We start from the raw sequence: 19,222 nt of genomic DNA on the forward strand, positions 1-19,222 counted from the left end.
ATAAAATAATGATTTTATGACATTGTCAGTATATGATTAATCAGTTATTGAAAATATGTATGATTTTATGAAATGTAATTTTTTTTATCATATATGAAACGTTTTATTGTTATTGTCTGTCATTATCTAAATGATAGTTTTCAAGGATTCATCAGGACTCACTGACATATTCGATTATATTTGGTTTTATCAGTTTTAAACGAAAATGATACAAAATTATCTGCTTTTTAAAAAATAACAGAAAGTGCATTTCCGCCATGTTTTTCTCTTCCAAAATTGCATTAAAAAGGAACTAAACCAAATAAGATATTATGTAGATGTAAAATATTATAACATTTTTGTATTTATGAAAGTAATTATTATATTTGAAATGTAAAGTAGTTTATTTTGATAATTTTGTGAAATTTATGATGAGGTATGAGCGGTGGGATGGAGAAAGCAGAGTTATTTTTGGAAGGTGAGTGTAGTAGTGTGGTGGTGGTACTAATAATTATTGAGTGGTTATGTTACTTCTACTAGTTGCCTTCGCATGCCTTTTAGCAAATATTGGTTGTAAGTCACGTGCTTGCATGATCCGCTACTTGCATCCACATAATACCAAATATTGGTCCCCACATAATCATAAACATCTTTCATTTCAAACCCTACTATCCTGCTCCGCACCGCAGCCTAGTAATCACTCCCTCTCCAGGCACGTGCCACGTCACCGGAAATTAAATTTCGAAGGCAAAAACATCCCCTGATAGTGAAAGCACGTCCAAAGGAACAAACTGCACCGCTTCAAATATTATTATTATTTTTATTTATTATATTATTATTGTTAGGCCATAAAATTATTAAAGCGTTTAAAAAATTGGAAGTACTAGAAAAAAAAGGGAAAATGACCGGAATAAATCTGGCGTGTCGGTGGTGCCGACAGTTAAGGCACCGACAGGTTTACCGGGAAAAAGAGGTTGATTACCGGTTAAGGAAGGGAAGCGGAGTTGAATCCCATGCATTCGCCGTCGGTGCGTACTATTTTGACTTTTCAAACGGATTTCGTTAGCTCCACATTTATAAAAGCACTTTGCAGTTAGTACATGGAGAATATAAATTACCATAATTTATTTATTTTATTTAACTTTTTAAAGTAAAGTATGATTGTATTTATACAATTTTAGGAAAATTGTGTTTCTATGAAATAAATTGAACATAAACCAAATATTAAAAAAGCGAACACTGTGACTATAACGGTCAGAATTTGTCACTATATTGTATAATTAGAATTTATTTATTGTATACAAGGTTTCTATTATTAATATTAATGTTATTATTATTAAAGTTTGGAGACATAATATTTGTTTGTTCTTAAGACACATGAGGTGTGGTAGAGGGGAAAGGAAAAAGAAATGAATCACGTGATGATGTCACGTGGGATTAGATATTTAATTTGTGAAAAAGATTATATAACTAAATATTTCTCAATCACCGAATTAAACGCCGAGAATAGGGAAATGAAAGCGATAGTTACATGTGCGGTGAGGGCCAAGAAGGTCTTTTCCGGAATGCTTTTAGTTTTAAACCAAAGTTTCAATTATTAAATTAAGTGTCTCCTTCAAAAGACAAGGAAGATTTATGAGACATAGCAAGATATAACATCTTTGAATGCGGACATGTGCCACGTGGGTGCCACAATTACATGACACAACGTGGGGACAACGTTCTTATTTTTTAATTTCTACGTGTCGTGAAATTACGCTATTGCCCATGCGTATGATGAATTTGTGGCTATATGAAAGAAGGGCATTTTGGGGGAAGGAAAATGAGGGGTTTTAGAGTGCTTCCCATTTAAGGTAGCTCATGAACACAACGTGGAAAAAAAAAATTGAACAGTGTTTGGAGAGTGGCAACCCACTCCTTATGAAAGGCATTGGGGACACAACACAAGGCTCTCAAAACACTCTATTTATCAATCACAATCACATTATAAAACACTTATATGTAAAAACAATGAGAGTTGGATAATCGTAGTCACAACTTTGGTTGGATCCCTTTTATGATTAAATATTGACTTTTTTTTTAATAGGAATGGTGTGTTCATTTCATTTTGAGTTATGGCTTGTCTTCAATTTTGTTTGCATTTTTTTTATATGGGGACTTGTTTTTGTGAGAGAAGGTTACATAGTAACTTTTGTGGGCCTACCCAAGTTCTAATAATGGAGGCAACTTTGTCCCAAAGCCCAAACCATGTTTGGAGTTATGTACAAAATTAATTACGAACCAACTTGGCCCACACCCATAAACCACAAAAATGCCAAAAAGACACCAAAGAAACAAAGCAATAAAAATCATGTATATATCAATATCAATGGAAATTATTCACTCCAATGACCGACAATTTTATTTTATTTTTTAAAAATTTTCAGCCAATTATTTAGAGCCACGCGTTTCAAGCTTCAAGCTTCAGCTATAGTGATATATCCAGAGAATGTTTTATGATCCATGCTCTTGTGAGATTTTTTTTGTTACATTTTATAAAACTTGAGCCACATAATTGCTTGGATCGATTTCACAAGCTTGTTCCTCTGAAAAAGAGTATCGTGAAAGCATTCAAAGTGAATGATATTCATGTTACGAGTAACAACATTGATGAATTGAACATGAACTTAAGATGCTAAACAGGTTTCATTATTGGATTGAAGAGAAAGGAAAGAAAAAAAGTGATGAATGAAAGAATGGAAGGTGAATGTGGAAAATGCATGGGAAGTATGTGGTGCAGTTATGATGGTTGTGAAACAGTATGGTGCACTATAACTCTATTATGAGATAGTATTTTGAAGGAAAAGAGTGCATACAATTTGGCAAACTTGGATAATAATTGCACACAAAAGTAAGTAGAGTGGTGGTGAGGTCACAGGACCATGTCTTTAGTCTTCACTCTATGAGAAAGATCAAACGCAAATGCCAAATTACACAACTCTTTTTTTTTCATGGTAAAAAAACAGTTTCAATAACTCTTAAATAACTCATTTATAACAAAACCAGGTCTGGTCAAGACAACCAGTTTTCAACCTAATATCCAAGCCTGGCCCAATTTTGGAAAATCTTCTTAATTTTGGAAATTTCTAAACACACCTTCCTTTTTACCATAAGTCACCACTCTTACCTCAATCAAATGAGATAGAGGGATCCCTTGATTGCTTTTTTTGTATTTATTTATTCAAAAATTATTCTCATTTTCTTTTCTTTTTAAAAATCAGTGCACCCCATTGCCCTCGTGAAAAAAAATAGTTTCGAAAGTGTATACTGGAATTTAAGTTAAGGACTACAAAACCTTGTAGAAATAAATAAAAGGGAGGTGCGTTTAACAGTTATAAACCCATGGACTTAAATGTGGGCTGGCCCAGGACGAATAATTGTTTTAATTATAGAGAAACCTCATTCACTTGTTTAAAGATTATTAAACCAATAATAGTAGTAATACGTATTTTAATTAAGTGATCAAGATTCAAATCATGGAAAAACAGGTTGAAACATGAATAATATATATGAATACAATGATTAAAAAATAATATAATATATAATATCCACTATTCTCTCATGTAATTTTTCAGTAAAATTAAATTATCATTGGTATTAGATACAATTATAATATTAATGCACTTATAACATTTTTTAAAAATATCGCGTTAAAAACTTAAAGTTCCACCAATTTCTTTTTGAAAATTTTATTACTTAAAAGTAATAATTCCACCATCCATATTATAGTGCTTTCTCTCCTTGTGATAAAATACCCACTCTTCTCCCTTGACCAATGCAGATACAGTGCACTTTTTTAGCATATCAATGTAGCTTCTAAATAAAACATAGAAACATGGTATGCATTTATTGAGAAAATCTTTTGGAATTGCATGGGCAAGATTTAATTATTTTTTTAACTTGTGATTCGCATATTATGTTAAACCGTGACACGAAGCAGGCAAAGAATTAGTTTTTGTGTAGCATATATTAGATAGGAAGGAACAATTGCTTTGGAAATTGAAGCCCTAGAGGAAAAATCACAGGGAAACTACCACCATCATTATCAATTTTGATTGGTTGGACAAAACATGAAGAATGCAGGGCAACAACATTTACATGTGACACTCCTACTCCTAAACTTTTGGAAGTGTAGGAGTATCAAATTCTGCTCCTCAAAGACACCAAGAAAATCTCAAGTTAAAAATTATGAATTCACCAGAAATGCTTTCGATGCATCCATATGATTTAGTCGACACGTTCCAAGGAGGACTTCCGGGAGCTCATCCTGTGTGTTACTCTGCACTCATTTTCAGATGTGTAACTTTAGTAAGGTAAACCAAAATTGTTACTTAGGAGAAAACTTGTATACAGTTATTTAGGTGCTATCTGTTTATTTATCTAATCATAGTTAAATGGAGTGTAACTTTGTTAATTCAAGTAATATAAACTTTTATTGCATGGATTATGGAGATAAAACTTATACTCTTACAGAACCACATTGATAAATTATTTTTACCTGTACCAAAAACGCCATTTCTACCACCAAATTGTTCAGGTATCCAAGAACTAGGCTAGCTACCCCTCTTGCCACAGTTGATGATCCAACGTCGATGTCAAGCTATTAAGGGAAACACAATTTAAAAGTTAGCATATAGAACAAGAGAAAGGAGCTGAAAGTCATGGCCAAACCTCTAAATATTACCAGTGCTGAAAGTAACACAGCAAAATCACTAATGCTTTCCAAGTATTACTTAATTTGGCAATGTTACCTCTAAATAGTTCTTCCCACGGATATAAAGTACTTCTAGTGCTTGCCCCACCAAACATGCTTTCTTTCCAACACTTTGCTTTACAATCCATGATCCCTGGGAGAAACAAGTCAAGTGGGGATGAAAACCATTAGATACTCATCTTGATCCTGAAATTTCTGTTTGTTTGTTGCATGCCACATTTAAGCAGAAATGAACCTTGGAGATGTATGGTATCAGCTTAAATCTAGAGTTCCTGTAAGCATCATCTCCATCCACAAAGCTCTGCATTAAGGGATTGTCTTCCAAAGGTGTTTTCAACATGTAATAAAGTGCAAGAGAATACATAGGAGTTCCGGGCATCTGATCCATCATCACAATACTATTCGTTATCAATCTTATACTTTAAGAGTGATGTATGTAACAATCAAGATGAGGTAATACTCACTTGTATGTTGATGACAAAAAAGAACTCTGGACCACCTTTTGCTGCATATTGCTGAATAAATCCAAAAGCACAGCATGGTAATGAATTTTTAGTGGTTATTTTGTGACAGTAATTAGGACCATTTTATCTCAAATACACAAATAGAAGACTGAGAAAAAAAGGAATATACCTGAACTATGGAACCAGGACGACTACTTAAGTCATCTTCTCTTGTGTCCGAACGAAGCCAATCCGCACCAACCATTTGCGTCAAGGTGCCGTGTGCCTTCACCTGCAAAACAGAAATTTATTTACCCTTTAAAATATAAACAAATAAAAAAATAGTATAAATTTGTTTAGTATAGTTTGAAACATTAGCATCTAGCTTCATTGAAGCCTTTCACAAATAGCAGTGAAGATGACAGTTTCATCTCGTATAAAAATGAATTTGAGGCATAAAACTTTCTGTCTCTTGGGTTTCATCTTTGGCTAGGCAGAAAGGAGAGGGTAATGAGACTTTTTGTTTTTTTAAGAAATCATGTATTTGGTGATCATATTTTCAGCGTGATATATGCGCAAATAATGTGTATTACCATTTCTTGGAGGTGCTTAGTCTCTTTTTCTCATCGGCTAGTATGTTTTCACTTGTAATTGTGGCAATGTTAGTTAATTTATTAGTGTTTTGTGTTCATGATTTAGTGAGTGAAACAGTTAAAACAAATTTTGTAGTTTTTAGAGATTCCTTTTACATGTTGTATACAAAACACCGAAAGGTTAAACTTTTTTAAAAATACCTTTTGATGGTCTTGTAAATAATTTTCTCCTCGAACCAGAAACAAAGATGGATCAGAAGCAGCCCAGGTGCAGGGTAAAGAACAGCTTGAATCATTTTGAAGAGTGGCTCCATAACTGCATGATGCACTTTCCTCCCTGACAGTTTCGTGCAAATCCATATACCCCTTCTTCTGAACTGCAACAGGTGTAAAATATATTGAAAGGAAATATGTCATGAACATTCTATCCAAAATAATATTAGCAAGAACTTAGATTATAAATTATGAACTCTAACCTGCAAGGTCGTGTAACTTTTTCACCAAACCAACAGCTGTTGACATTCTGGGGATAGACATACCCTGTGCATCCCATTGGTTCAATCTCATCAATAGTTGATATTGTTAAGATATATCACTTATCATGAAAAGATTGTTTAGAGTAAACAAAACAAACATATGAGCAATCACACAAAATCTTAATGTGTACTTAGATTCCTTACATAAGAAAAAACGTCATTGTAAACTTGTCTAAAATTAGCAACGCAGAAAAGTACAAAAAAGAAAAAAAAAAGCAATTCAGAAAGCAATTAGAGGATGAATGTTGGTAAGCAAAAGTACCATCTGCTCAGAAGCCAAGTCAGGATGCCATTCATTGTCAAAGTGATCATATTCTGTTGGTTCAGGAACATCAAAGAACTCATCAGAATCATTGAATCCCATTAAATTTGTACGACCGGAAGGTTCTACCCCATCTTCTAGAACAATAAGAGGTTCCTCGAACTTGGTTTTCTCCTCTGAAACATCAGACTTAACATCCTCCTTTACACCAGGAGGCAATCCAATTTCTTTAGTCATTGTAAGAGTTTCAGAGGAGGAATTTCCACCTTTGGTTCTAAACAACTCCCGAAGAGCTGCGAGAAGGGGATTAGAGTAAAAGCTTGAAAATTTTCATTTATAAGAAATGTGGCAAGACTACATTGATGAAAGAACTTTGAAGTCTGCCACATACCTGCAATTCGTTCAAGCATACGAATAGTAATGGACCTTGCAGATGAGGGGCGCAAATACAATTTCCAAAACTTCCAATCAATAGCAAGCATGTGTCTCACCACTGATTGCGTTCCCTTGTTAACAGGAGTCACTACAAATCCTCCACCTGCCAAGTGTTCAAAACCTCCTTATTTTTTCTGTTATTCATGGCATTGTTTTGTTATTTTTGCTACTTTTCCTTATTTTAGGAAACTAATAAATATTCGTTTCAGAAAACTAGGAACACATTTATTTTAGGGAAGTGTTGTTCATCTTTGACTCAGGCTTTCATCACCCTCCAGCTATAAATAAACCGGATTTTATAGTTTCTGCCTTGGATATATAAATTTTAAATAAAAACATAATTCAAATTTTTATTTTTTTCTTCATGATTTTTTAATACATTTGAAAAGATTATATAAGTGCATAATTATTTTTAAAAATATTAGATTATTGATTTTTTGTTATGAAGATAAATTAAATTTAACATTACAGCTTATAATAGTATGAAATTTATAAAAAATTTCAAACTATAAATATATAATTATTATTAAATAGTTTTTATTTTTGGGTGTTGGTTCTTATTTTAGGGTGTTGCACTCCTAGATCCCTCTGCCATTGGTAGCATTGAAAGGCTAAATAATATCTCAAAATTAAAGCATACATTACTTTTAAGGCAAGCTCGGACATAGCCTTTCTTTGGTGGACACTTGGAATGGTACACAGAATGGTATAATAACACTGTCATAGAAACACAGATAAAAAAGTTAATTGGCGAATTGAAATGAACCATATCTTCCCAACATAAATATTTTAGTAACAGTACCATATGATCCATCATCCTCTCTCCTCCAGTATCTTCGTAACAACAAATCTCTTGGTTTCATTCCCCTAGACATCAAATATAATGCTATATTAACAACATGTTTGCTGACTGAATTCTCATATACAAGGTCATATATATATCCTACCATGGTAACCAGTCATTGTACATCTCTATATGAACAATATCTGTATGTCCATCAAGGTGATCAACCACACTACCTCGATAAACACAAAAGTCCCATCTGCAAGAAACTAGGTGATTTAATATATAAGCTATACACTGAATCATGTGGATCACATTTCCTATTTTTCAAGTTAAGAACAAGACTTACTCTGATCTTGTGGGATCAAGAGTCATAAGAGTGTTGAAGATGGCCTCTGAAGTTCCATCAACCACACCAACTGCCATTATTGCTGGGTGATCACCCCAATGCTGAACAAGGAAAACGACTTTTCATTTTTTGTAAGAGTTGACCACTTACTAAAATGAGATTGTTATCAAGTTAGGATCAACTTACAGTTCCAAGGGTATCCCAATCTTTGGCTTCTTTGAACATCCTTAGTCCTGCATAAGCAATGAACTATATGAGATACAGACTAGTCCAGTAGCCATGTGTTCTAGGAGCTAAAGCTTTACCATTCTGACAACCAAAAATCTTCCATGGTGAAGGGGCTATAACATCAGAGGCAACCGTTTCAGTGCATAGGTCTGTTTGAAGATTCAAGTTGATGTATTTCCAATCTGTGCTTTTTGAGCCTCCATTTCTGTTTTAACGAAACTTTAGACATTAAAAGGCATACTTACCATAATATGATTAATTACTATAGTTTTAGATAAATATACACAAAAACAGGAAGTTCAAGGAATTGTAGGTACGTAAATATTCATCACTACCTTATAGTAATGTTACAGCAGAAAGGAAAGGACTAATTTGTGTGATTATCTTAATTTTAGAGCATTTTTAAATATTCAGAAGAAGAAGCAGAAACTGCTCGACTAAATATTCAAAAGTAGTTAATGTACCTCAAAGTTGAACGTCTTCTTCTGATACAAGCCACTAAATTCTTTGTTGGAGATGGACACTCCTGAAAAAAAAGAAACAATAAAATATGCTTCTTATAACGACAACATCATCCACTAATTAAGATAGCAGAGTAGAACCTTCATTGCAGAGTCCTGCAAGGTACGTATCCATTTTGCGGCTTCTTCTGAACTACTTGCTCCCAACTATAAAATACGAGAAATATAGATCAAGAATATTCAGTGAAAAATTGTCATAAATATTTTACTCGGATTCTTAATTTCAACGCACCTTAAGCTTATCACTTTGGTTTGTTGCATTATAAACAGTGAACATGAAGAACACCTGAACAATGCAGACAATTTGTAAATACTACAATTATTAAATGTTCTTGGAAACAATGCAACTCTGTCAAATAAGTAAAAAATAAAAAGCATGCAATGTTGTCCCGTAGAAAGAGTCCCAGGTTCCTTACCTTTTTGTTCATACTCTCCCTTCCATTATCATTAACCCGAACGCAAGAGTCAATTATTGCACTTCTAATTGGCTCCTGAAAATTAACATAACGCTTTTGATTAATCACAATTGACAAATGAATCATCGCAACAAAGGAAATTTCAGAAATATCATTGTTATTAAAATCTAAGAACACACATACCATACGTGGAACATTAAGAAAGACATTTTAAAAACATGAATGGATCCAAAACCTTAAAAAACGTTATCCATTCCACGATACATCAAATAATCAAACATGGTAATGAAACCTTACTAGAACATTAATCAAAATAGAATATGAAAAAATAACATGTATGACTATGTGACAGACACCAATGAGCCGAGTGAGGTCCATTAAAGGAAATGATCTCTTGGGACAAATACTTTTCATACAGAAGGACCTGAGATCAAACTCCTGACCACACACGTAAAGTGAGAAGAACAACGTTATGAATCAATCGTGTGTGACGTGGAGTATGTTGAAAAAAACGAAAGATTTGATCTATAGGAGTATTTACCTCGGTTGGGGTAACGGGTTGGATCTTGAAGCTTCGGAGGACATTGTCCTTGAGAATGAAGTACCTCTTCCGTGAGTAATGCTGACCAAAGCGATTGGCACGAAGGAGATAGAGCCACCCTTCCATTTTTCTCTCACTCTGCGGAACAATACCCATTTGGAGAATTGGTGAGAAAGAAAGAAAGCAGTGAGTGAATTTGTGAGGCTGCATGCATGGAATGAATGAGAATAAGAGCAGAGAAGAAGAACCTGAGAAAGGGTGAGAGAAAAAACGACGATGGCGATCCTCTGACCCCGCGAAAGGGATTCAGAGAATCGAAATTGGGAGGGCAGTGACAATGGTGTTTGTTGTTGCTCTTCTTCTTCTTCTTCTTCCTCTTCTTCTTCTTCTATTTCCTATGTTCCCGCTTCATCAATAACTACTTTCTTCTTCTTTCCTTCTACTTCATACCACACCATGTACCACAATCCAAATTTACCTTCTTGCCCTTCTCCTTTTACCTCTAAAATCACTTTTTTACTCACTTCCTCTTTTAAAATCACACTATTTCTTTAAATTTTTTTATCAATTATTATATCATTCTATGAAATCAAAATTAATTTTTTTTTATTTGACTCGCTCCCACATTTTATCCCATTTAGATTAAATCCCAATATTTTGCTCTAATTTATTTTTAGTTTGATAGTCATATGCAATATTTTGTAAACCGTCAATTAAATAAGAATACGTGTATATGTCTTTTATAATCAAGATTAAAGTTTCTTTTCGGTAGCTTTTGTTAATATTTAATGAAAATCTTTATTACTGGCACGGTAAAATTCATTTCTCTTAAGATTTTGCACTATAAACAATTATGTAATACACTTAAGAAGTGAGTATCTTCATTTGAAAGTACTATCTATCACAAATATATTTTCTTATAAATAATCTTATTGGAATAAAATATGATTTTTATTAGTAATGAATAAAAATGTGATGAGAATATAACTCAGCTATGGGGACTAGAAATCGAAATTCATTGTTGTTTTGTTAATGAGTATTATTGTAAATGGTTAAAAAAAAAAATTTACAGCGTAGAGGAGGAGGGCATAAAGGTAAATGAAATGTGAGGCAAGGCAGTGATTTGGTTGTTATTTAGATGAAATTAACAGACAATCAATCTTCAAACATGACTTGCGGGCAATCGTTGTCTTTGCATTAATCCTGGGACGACAAAAAAGGTGTTCTTCAAAGCCAGTTCAATTCATCTCTAGCTTTATGTATCTATAACTTTGGTTTTAAAATCCAACAACATTCACTGCTAAACACACAAAATCTTAAAAATAATATACTAATTACTTTGGAAGTGATTTTTAAATATAAAACTAGTTTGTGGTACTTAAAAGTGTATTTAAAAAAAAGTTATTTATTTTTAATAAGGATAATCATGTTATTTTAATTTTGATAATATTTAAAATTATTTTTATAAGTAATTTACTTTTAAGAAATTATAATGGTTCATAATTTCAAAGAATAAATTTACAAGATATGATCCAATTGGTGAACTCTTTTATTTTTAGCGCTTTGTTTTGCAGTTAGTTTACAAATGACTCGTGAATCTTCTTAAGACGGTAGATAATTAGGTTATAAATTTTATTTGGATTCAAGTTAATTTTTTGAAATGTGAATAATTATCTGTAAGAGTTTATCCGTGATCACGTCTTTCAGAATATAACATGATTTTTTCGGATAAAATAGTAAGAATCAAAACTAGCAAGTAAAATTTTTGTGTATTTCAAATGTCTTACTACAAGGCCAAACCAAACCTTGATAAAGAGCATCACTCTGCAATTTAATATAACTTAACTAATAAGCTTATTTTCGACCCTAAATGCATTTCCACTACAAGAATTCTATAGGATGTTAGTTTAATTTTTGTGACTTCTATTGTTCATGTCATGTTATTTTTAAAGTTTTTTTTTTACTATTTTTACATGCAAGAATCTTATAAAGTTCACAATCTTATTAATGTTTTATTTAATTGTTAACAAAAATATTTTATTCTTATAATATAAAATATTATTTTAAGCTTAATTTTTAAATTTTAAGTTATTTATAAATTTTTAATTGAATTCCTTTTATTTTATTAAGTTATAAAAAAATTATATTTTTAATTGAATTTTTGCTATTTAATTTATCCGTTAACTAAGTAACATGACTTTTATGATTGATGGAAAATAATGTTGTTGTTAATGTTTTATAGCTTTAACACCATCCTACATTAATCGTCTTCACCACTGATCAAGAAGACAATGGTAAGTTATTTGTCATTTTATATTAATCATAATATTATTTTATATTATTTACAAAACCTCATATTTCTTGACATGTATAGATAAGGAAACATCATTTTATATTATCTAAAAAAATTCACATTTCTTACACCTACACGAGACCCATTAAACAGAAAAATGACAAAAAAAACTCAATTAAAAAAGTACAAATTTTTGAAGTGAAGTGCTCACAAATTTAATAAGAACTTGATTAAAAATATCAAATTTATGAATAACTTGGAACTTAAGCTATTTATTATGGAAATGCTATAGAATTTCAACTTAGATGTATGGATGTAGTAATGTCTTAATTCGACCTAAGATGACAAATAGTCCGGCCAAAAATTCGGTTTAAATGGTATTTCTCACATTAATTTCAAATTTCAAATTCCACATGACACTGTTGTTTATTTATAATGATATTTTGTAGCTATCTTATAAATTTACAAATTACAATAGTCTTACCATAAAGCAAAACTAACTGGGAAAAACGATTTTTAACTATAAAGTTTTCCTCTCCAGAAAGGTATTCATTTAAGTGCGGATTACCTTTTAACGAAATTATTATAACATAGATGATTGAATACGTTTTTTTTTTTTTCAATATTTCTAATACCTACAAGGTAAAATCTTACAGGTTTCTCACCATTAAGTGCCTAAGATAAAATTACCACGGCAAAATTGTACAAACAAGTAAAATGTATAATTGCAATTAGTACTCTTAACTCCACACAATATTGCCAAAATGCAATATCACCTTCCAAAAACATGGAACCCTTGGATATGCTCAGTCACTGCCTGTTAAGCAAGCCACCATACTTCAATAGAGGGCATGGCCAAAGAGAATGTTTTAATCATAAAAAAAAGATGAAAGAGGGATTTAGCACATACCTTTCAAGAGACTGGCTGGATGCTCTTCACTTGCGTATGGAAAGATCAATGTGAAGATATGCCACAGAAGCAACAAAAAGCAAGAAAAATGCAGATACCAGCATCAATGGCTCAGCAAGCATGAATATAGGGTTAAAACCATAGTATACCTACCAAAAGATTGAAATAAAAAATGGTTAGACCATATCCTAGAGCAGAAGTTTACTTATAGAATGAATAATAAAATCATAGACCTAGACCAGAAGTTAATTCATGTAGTAATTTTAGGTATAGTCCAAGCCTTTGACAAGTTGAGTAGAAATTTATTTGGAAAATAAGTCCATGATTTCATAATATGTTATGCCTTCCATTATTGTAGTTATATTAAAGGCAGTGCTAAGTGTTTTACATTATCCTTTTAGATTCATTTAAGGTTTGAGAAGATGATAAAAATTCTATCCAAACCTTGTTCCAGATGTAAGAAATAAAAATGCAGGGTTCAAACTTGATCCAACATGTCATTTAAGTATCAGATATGTTACATTAAATTGGAATAACTGTAGGTATAAAGGCATCCTAATAAACAAAAAGACAAGCAAAAAAGGGCATGAGACTGAAGGACTGGTAAGAATCAGAGTAAATTAAGTGGTGATAGAGAGAGGACGCAAATGCTGTTACATGTTTTGTTGTCTGAGAATAGATGGCAAAGACAATTTTGTTTAAAATTATTTGAGAAATCCATGAAAAACATTTTTTCTTGGGGATCAAAGAGAATTTTTCCATACATCGTTTGTAAGCTTTAAGCCCAAAATTTCGAACCGAAGGCATAACATTACCAAACAGGGTAAATAACCAGATTCAAGCCAAACACAATTTTCATCTACAACAAGACCTCCATCCATTTGCATACACCCGACATTGTTTAAAATGCCTCATTCATTAACTACTTGCTAGGAAATATAGGATATGCACAAGAATAATTTCTTGCCATTAACATGGCGTCAATAATAAATTTTGTTGCATCATGACATTTAAGTAAAAGTAGCATTGGTCCCTGATTTGGGCCGCAATAAGCAAATTTCATGCTCTTAGAATTCATGAAATGCCCACATACCGAACCAGTTTTATAACTTTTTATTTATTTATAGGCATTGGATTTGGTAATTACCTGGAAAGGAGTATTATGCTCAGGAACTACATTTCTTTTTTCTAGAACCACAACGGTCCTGCCGACAACATCAAGATATGAATACTTGATCTGCAAAGTTCAAATTAAAACCATTTTAGCTGCGGGGAATCAAATGCTTTATGCAACAAGTACAGCAAGTGAAATTCTTCAATAGCAGAATCAAACTATACCCAGAGAATAAAAATGAATTATGTTGGAGAAGTTGAAGTTAAATTGTATATATAATTAGACAATATATTATTTTCTAATCAAAGAATACAAAATAAATTATTTCTTTAACATGTTGATACACCCTTCCCCTTTTTCCTTTTCACAATAAGTTGTGTACTTCTGATTTTTTTAAGGAACTTTCTGTTGAAATTATACGATTGGGTGGAAATGAAGAGACTCTGAATAATTTATATTATACATTATCTATGTTATAATACAAATCACTGAGCCACTAATCAAGTTGAGTACTGGTGTATTACAACGAGTACATGCTCTACTCAACAAGACTTAGGACCTTAGTCCTAATATTTTAACTCCCCACCCTCGAACTTAAATAAACACATGTATAGATTACATGCAACCAAATAAGATTGCAATGCTGTCTCCAGAGTGCTCAGAGCCAGGTCCCACTCTGATGAGATTTTCTCAATATATAAAGATGTAATACACAAGTCTAAGGAAGGTCAAATCATCAGGATGAGGCCAATTCGACCAGACAGTAACTCAATATACATAATATAAAGCAGTCGCCAATATCCATATTCACATTATATCCTCAAAACATCATGGTCACAAGTGCACATGTTCCATCTAAGATTGAATGCAGATGCAGTCGAAAGTTGAAACTAAATCAGTGTTGAACAAAAATAATTATATTAAGAGAACATTACCTCTAGATGCTGCTTCACTTCAAAAGGAATCTGAGCTGTGGGATCTTTGGATCCCTCCGGCAACACAACCTGAATTTTAATGGTTCAACAAGAATGGTAAATTAAACCTCCACATTTGCATACAAAAGCAGTTGAAGCAAGGAGAACAATTTAAGCTACATAACAAACCCACTTTTACAATCAACTTATCAACCACTGTCTCGACAAGAGGGCAACCAAAAGTAAAATTGAGGTATCTTCTGCCATCTGGAGATTCAAAAAGGAAGTCTTGCAATGGTAGTCCGTAGCCAATGACAAAGGTTGCTTTCCAGCCTCCAAATAGAGGATACCGAGGTTCAATTTCAAGTTCTGACTGCAATCAATAAACGTGTAAATAAGTATGAATCAGCAAACATGACATTTTAAAAATAATGATTATGTTGAAAAACAAAAAATTATCATTTCGTCATTCAAGACTAAACTCCTCAGTGATCTCTATACATCAACAATAACTGGTATGACGCCTACTCTTCATTAATACAGATGCATCTCCATGAAGAAATCATCACTTCCATTCATAATTTTATACTTCAGTTTCTATCAACTCATTATGGTGTTAATGTTAACCAGTACTCCAGTCAAGCATAAATATAGACCAAATAATGAAAACGATGGTGCTCTTTATGTTGACATGAACGGCATTACTTTCAAGCAGAAAAAGCATCGTGTCTCACTTATGATGAACACAGCCATGTGGTCACCTATTGAGATGAGACAGCCGTATACTTGTTTTCTAGTTCTTCAACCCAAGTCTTTCAAAAGAACGAGGGAGAAAAAGAAAAAAAAAATGGTGCATGACGATGTCAAGAAGGGTGGGAGAAAAATAATCATTTTTAAAGACCCGATAACATATATTACCTTCCGAGAATCTGTACGTAGATGTGAAGAGGAAATATTTCCTATTCCATCCCTGTAGTATACTGAGTGGACCCTAGGGGGTAGTTTCGCTAAAAGATATTTAAATGAAGAAACACCAGAACGACCCGATCTAGTTTGATAGTCAACCCTGCCAACAGAAAAACTCCAGTTATGCACACAAAAAAGTTATATGTGAAGGGGAAAATGTCAGAATAAATTCAGAAGAATACAAAAATAACATATAAAACAAAAGATACTATAAGTTAATGTTTCATCAACTTTAATCCAGCTGATCAATTAGTAAAGTACATGTTAAAAATGAGTCCATTTCAACTCTTGGAAGTTCAAATACTGGAGTAAAACTACAGTATGAGTCCGTGCCAGTTTACAGAAACATAGGGTGCTTATGAAGAAAGTGCCAATCTATCTGTTCTTGCCTGGATGTGATAAAAATCTTAAAATGATCCTTTTTCTGCAGTTAACAACTTTTTAAAAAATAATTCACGAATCTGTCATCAAATGTTACACAAAAACATGTAGGAAAAATACAATATTTGAAGTTACTACCAAATTATCAAACCAGGAAGAATTGTGAGAAACTAGACAATGTTTCAAGAGGTGAGATGAGACACTATGACAAATTACAACACGCATAAGAATAATAAGCATACAACAAATACATAAATATATTAGAAAAAGATCATTCTAAAATCTTAAACTAATAACTATGTCCTCACGTTAACCATTTTGACATGTATGTAATTTTTTTATTCCTTCTAAATTTTAACAGTTACATTACATATGTTTCCAAAATAACTGAATGCAGATCAGAAGCATCAAGTAAAAGAGAGATAACAAATATACCTTGAAAAAACACCTTTATGTTGAGCACCAGCATGGACCAAGCTATATCGCTCAGTGACTTGAATGCTTCCCCAGTGAGATATTTCTATTTCACGTTCTAGCTCCTCAACAACAGCAAATGGATTGTTATTTTCAAAATGAACAAGTACAGGAGAATATGAATACGGGGGATGATTTTCATATGGCCCATATTTCAACTCGGTACCAGCACGTTTGGTGGGGTCCACCACCGTGAATGATTCTACCCGAGTGCTTGGTGTCTTGATAAAAGTTGTCTGTTGCTTGACATGATAGGGAGACAGTAATATCGCACTATCACGGAAATAAACCAACTGTGACTCTGATTGACTGATTTCAACTGGGAAAGGTTCCAGAGAACGTGTCAATATGTAAAGCACCTCTAGTGTCGTGGTTCCACCTTTACTTAGTGGAGTCAACAAAGTTATAGAGAATAACTTAGTTCCATTTGGTCCATCAGGTACCTCAGCAGATTTGACATCAAGAGGAACATAAGTTTTCTTCTTCCTCTTCCCAGAAGTTGCAGCAGCTTTAAGCGTTGCTAGATGTTCAACTTCAGTGGGTGAAAAGGCCAGATGTACTTCGGAAGCAGCAGATGTCCCCAAATTTTCAACCTGAAAGGAAAACTCAGAAATATAAAATCGACAATTTTGTAAATGATGATTTGATAGCACAATCCATTGAAAAGAAATAAAAAACAATAATTTCAAGTTAAAATCTGGTCCAAACAAATACTGATTTGTTGGTCATGTTATAGACTTCAATAGACTCCAGCATTCTTATGAGATGTGTTAATCTCATCACATTGTTTTGTATACAAATAAGTTTGGTTCAAACCACTTTTCATAAAATTATAATAAAATTTATCTGGCCAACTAAAACATGATTTTTACATGCCAATAACTTTCCAAGTCCCTATTCCCAGCTGAGTATGGAACACAGTTTATAGATAGGCAAAACAGAAACCATAACAAACACCAGACTTAGGACCTGTTTGGATAAACTATTCCAAAAGCATTTCTAGAAGAAAATAAGAAAAAAAATCCCACAAGTTAATATTAACTTATGTATAAACTAATTTCTAAAAAATCTAGCTTGTCAAAGATCTGACTTTTAACTTGTACATAAACAAACTTTAGTTAATGAAAAAACTTATTTCATCTTTTCTCCTTATTCCCTACTATCAAAAGAGAAACAGTATGGAGAGCTTACCTTCAATGTCAAGTACACCTTAATAATGTGAGAGGTCAAGTCAATCTGCAAGGATCGTTGGAATATTAGTCATTCAATATACAGAAAAGAGCATTCGGACGGTGCCAAATATAGCAGAACATACCCAACATTTCCTCAAAAAAAAAATGCACACAGAAATATTTCAATTGTTTTGGAGAAAAAAAAGTCAAAAATCACACTAGAACTCCCCCAAATTGTATTCCATAAAAAAGACAAACTAGTCCACGTATACCCTCCCTCAAATCATACACAAAAACTATTTTTAACAAAGGAGCTAGAACAATTTCATATCAATTTCCCATAACTCTTAAAAAACACAAGAGTAAGCACCAAAATACAGATTGCACACACAGTTCACGCAAGAATTACCCATTTACATGAATCTACGATACTTATTGTTATACCCATGTCGCAAGTTCAAATTTTGTAGGCATTGATTAGCACAGGAGAACAAATGTTCCCATTTTGACACGGATCTTGAGCGAAAGCCGACGTTCATGTTAGCGAGAAAAGTAAAGACTTACCCTGCGTTCGGCATCGACGATCTGAAGATGTTGGGAAGGAGAGGAGTTGACAATTGAAAGAAGGGAAAGAGAGAAGAGAAGGATTAACAGAGGTTGAGGGACCATTGCCATTGCAGTTGTTGACGGAAGCAGAGGAAGACTCTGAAGTCTACACTGCAATTTTGGGTTAATTAGATTCGAGTGTAATAACTTCCAATTCACCGTAGAAAGGCTTTTGCAACCCCCGGTTTTCAAACTGCACTCCTCATTTTAGTGAAATCATATATATACCCTTAAGTGTTTATAATTAAAACCTAATTTTCGTAGGAATAGCAAAATGGGGGTGGACTGTGCGGAGCAGGTTGTCTATTTTATCTCGGGCAGTTTCTTCCTGCACCCCTACATTTTTTTCCCTGCACCCTCATAATGTTTGCAAAGACTAAATTATCCCTATTATTTTTTAAAAGTCCTAAAATGCACTTGAACTGTATTTATTTTTTTTCATTCTGGATTATGAAATCCGGAAAAATTTCGGATCCATCAATCCGTAATTCAAAATATGTATTTCACATTCAAAAAAATATTCCGGATCTACCAATCCATAACATAAATATG

General features: G+C 32.9%; 2 protein-coding genes across 4 annotated transcripts; both read right to left on the reverse strand.

The window, feature by feature from the left end:
• Positions 1-3,958: 3,958 nt before the first annotated feature.
• Positions 3,959-10,273, reverse strand: LOC137828882 (protein ENHANCED DISEASE RESISTANCE 2-like). 2 transcript variants are annotated; one of them, XM_068635626.1, is made up of 22 exons: positions 10,089-10,273; positions 9,841-9,978; positions 9,300-9,374; positions 9,116-9,169; positions 8,965-9,030; positions 8,827-8,888; positions 8,440-8,567; positions 8,321-8,367; positions 8,135-8,235; positions 7,949-8,044; positions 7,804-7,868; positions 7,647-7,718; positions 6,958-7,104; positions 6,567-6,859; positions 6,245-6,308; positions 5,970-6,145; positions 5,366-5,467; positions 5,197-5,247; positions 4,968-5,111; positions 4,770-4,865; positions 4,517-4,618; positions 3,959-4,297 (listed from the first exon to the last, which is right to left on the reverse strand). In XM_068635626.1, exons 2-22 carry the CDS (start codon positions 9,964-9,966, stop codon positions 4,205-4,207), a joined length of 2,160 nt encoding a protein of 719 aa, XP_068491727.1. In that variant the 5' UTR covers positions 9,967-9,978; positions 10,089-10,273; the 3' UTR covers positions 3,959-4,204. The 2 variants fall into 2 exon arrangements, with proteins under 2 accessions (XP_068491727.1, XP_068491726.1); XM_068635625.1 differs by lacking the exon at positions 10,089-10,273 and having other exon boundaries at positions 9,841-9,996.
• A 2,455-nt stretch (positions 10,274-12,728) lies between these two features.
• Positions 12,729-18,860, reverse strand: LOC137827812 (dolichyl-diphosphooligosaccharide--protein glycosyltransferase subunit 1B). Of its 2 annotated transcripts, none has more exons than XM_068634150.1 (9): positions 18,629-18,860; positions 18,084-18,128; positions 16,854-17,485; positions 15,990-16,137; positions 15,265-15,444; positions 15,093-15,161; positions 14,191-14,280; positions 13,044-13,192; positions 12,729-12,950 (listed from the first exon to the last, which is right to left on the reverse strand). In XM_068634150.1, the coding sequence occupies exons 1-8, from the start codon at positions 18,737-18,739 to the stop codon at positions 13,070-13,072; spliced, it is 1,398 nt and encodes a 465-aa protein (XP_068490251.1). In that variant the 5' UTR covers positions 18,740-18,860; the 3' UTR covers positions 12,729-12,950; positions 13,044-13,069. The 2 variants fall into 2 exon arrangements, with proteins under 2 accessions (XP_068490251.1, XP_068490249.1); XM_068634148.1 differs by having other exon boundaries at positions 12,729-12,970; positions 18,629-18,802.
• Positions 18,861-19,222: the final 362 nt, after the last annotated feature.

The sequence above is a fragment of the Phaseolus vulgaris genome, chromosome 7 (assembly GCF_000499845.2).
Source record: "Phaseolus vulgaris cultivar G19833 chromosome 7, P. vulgaris v2.0, whole genome shotgun sequence".
NCBI classification, from domain to species: Eukaryota; Viridiplantae; Streptophyta; class Magnoliopsida; order Fabales; family Fabaceae; genus Phaseolus; species Phaseolus vulgaris.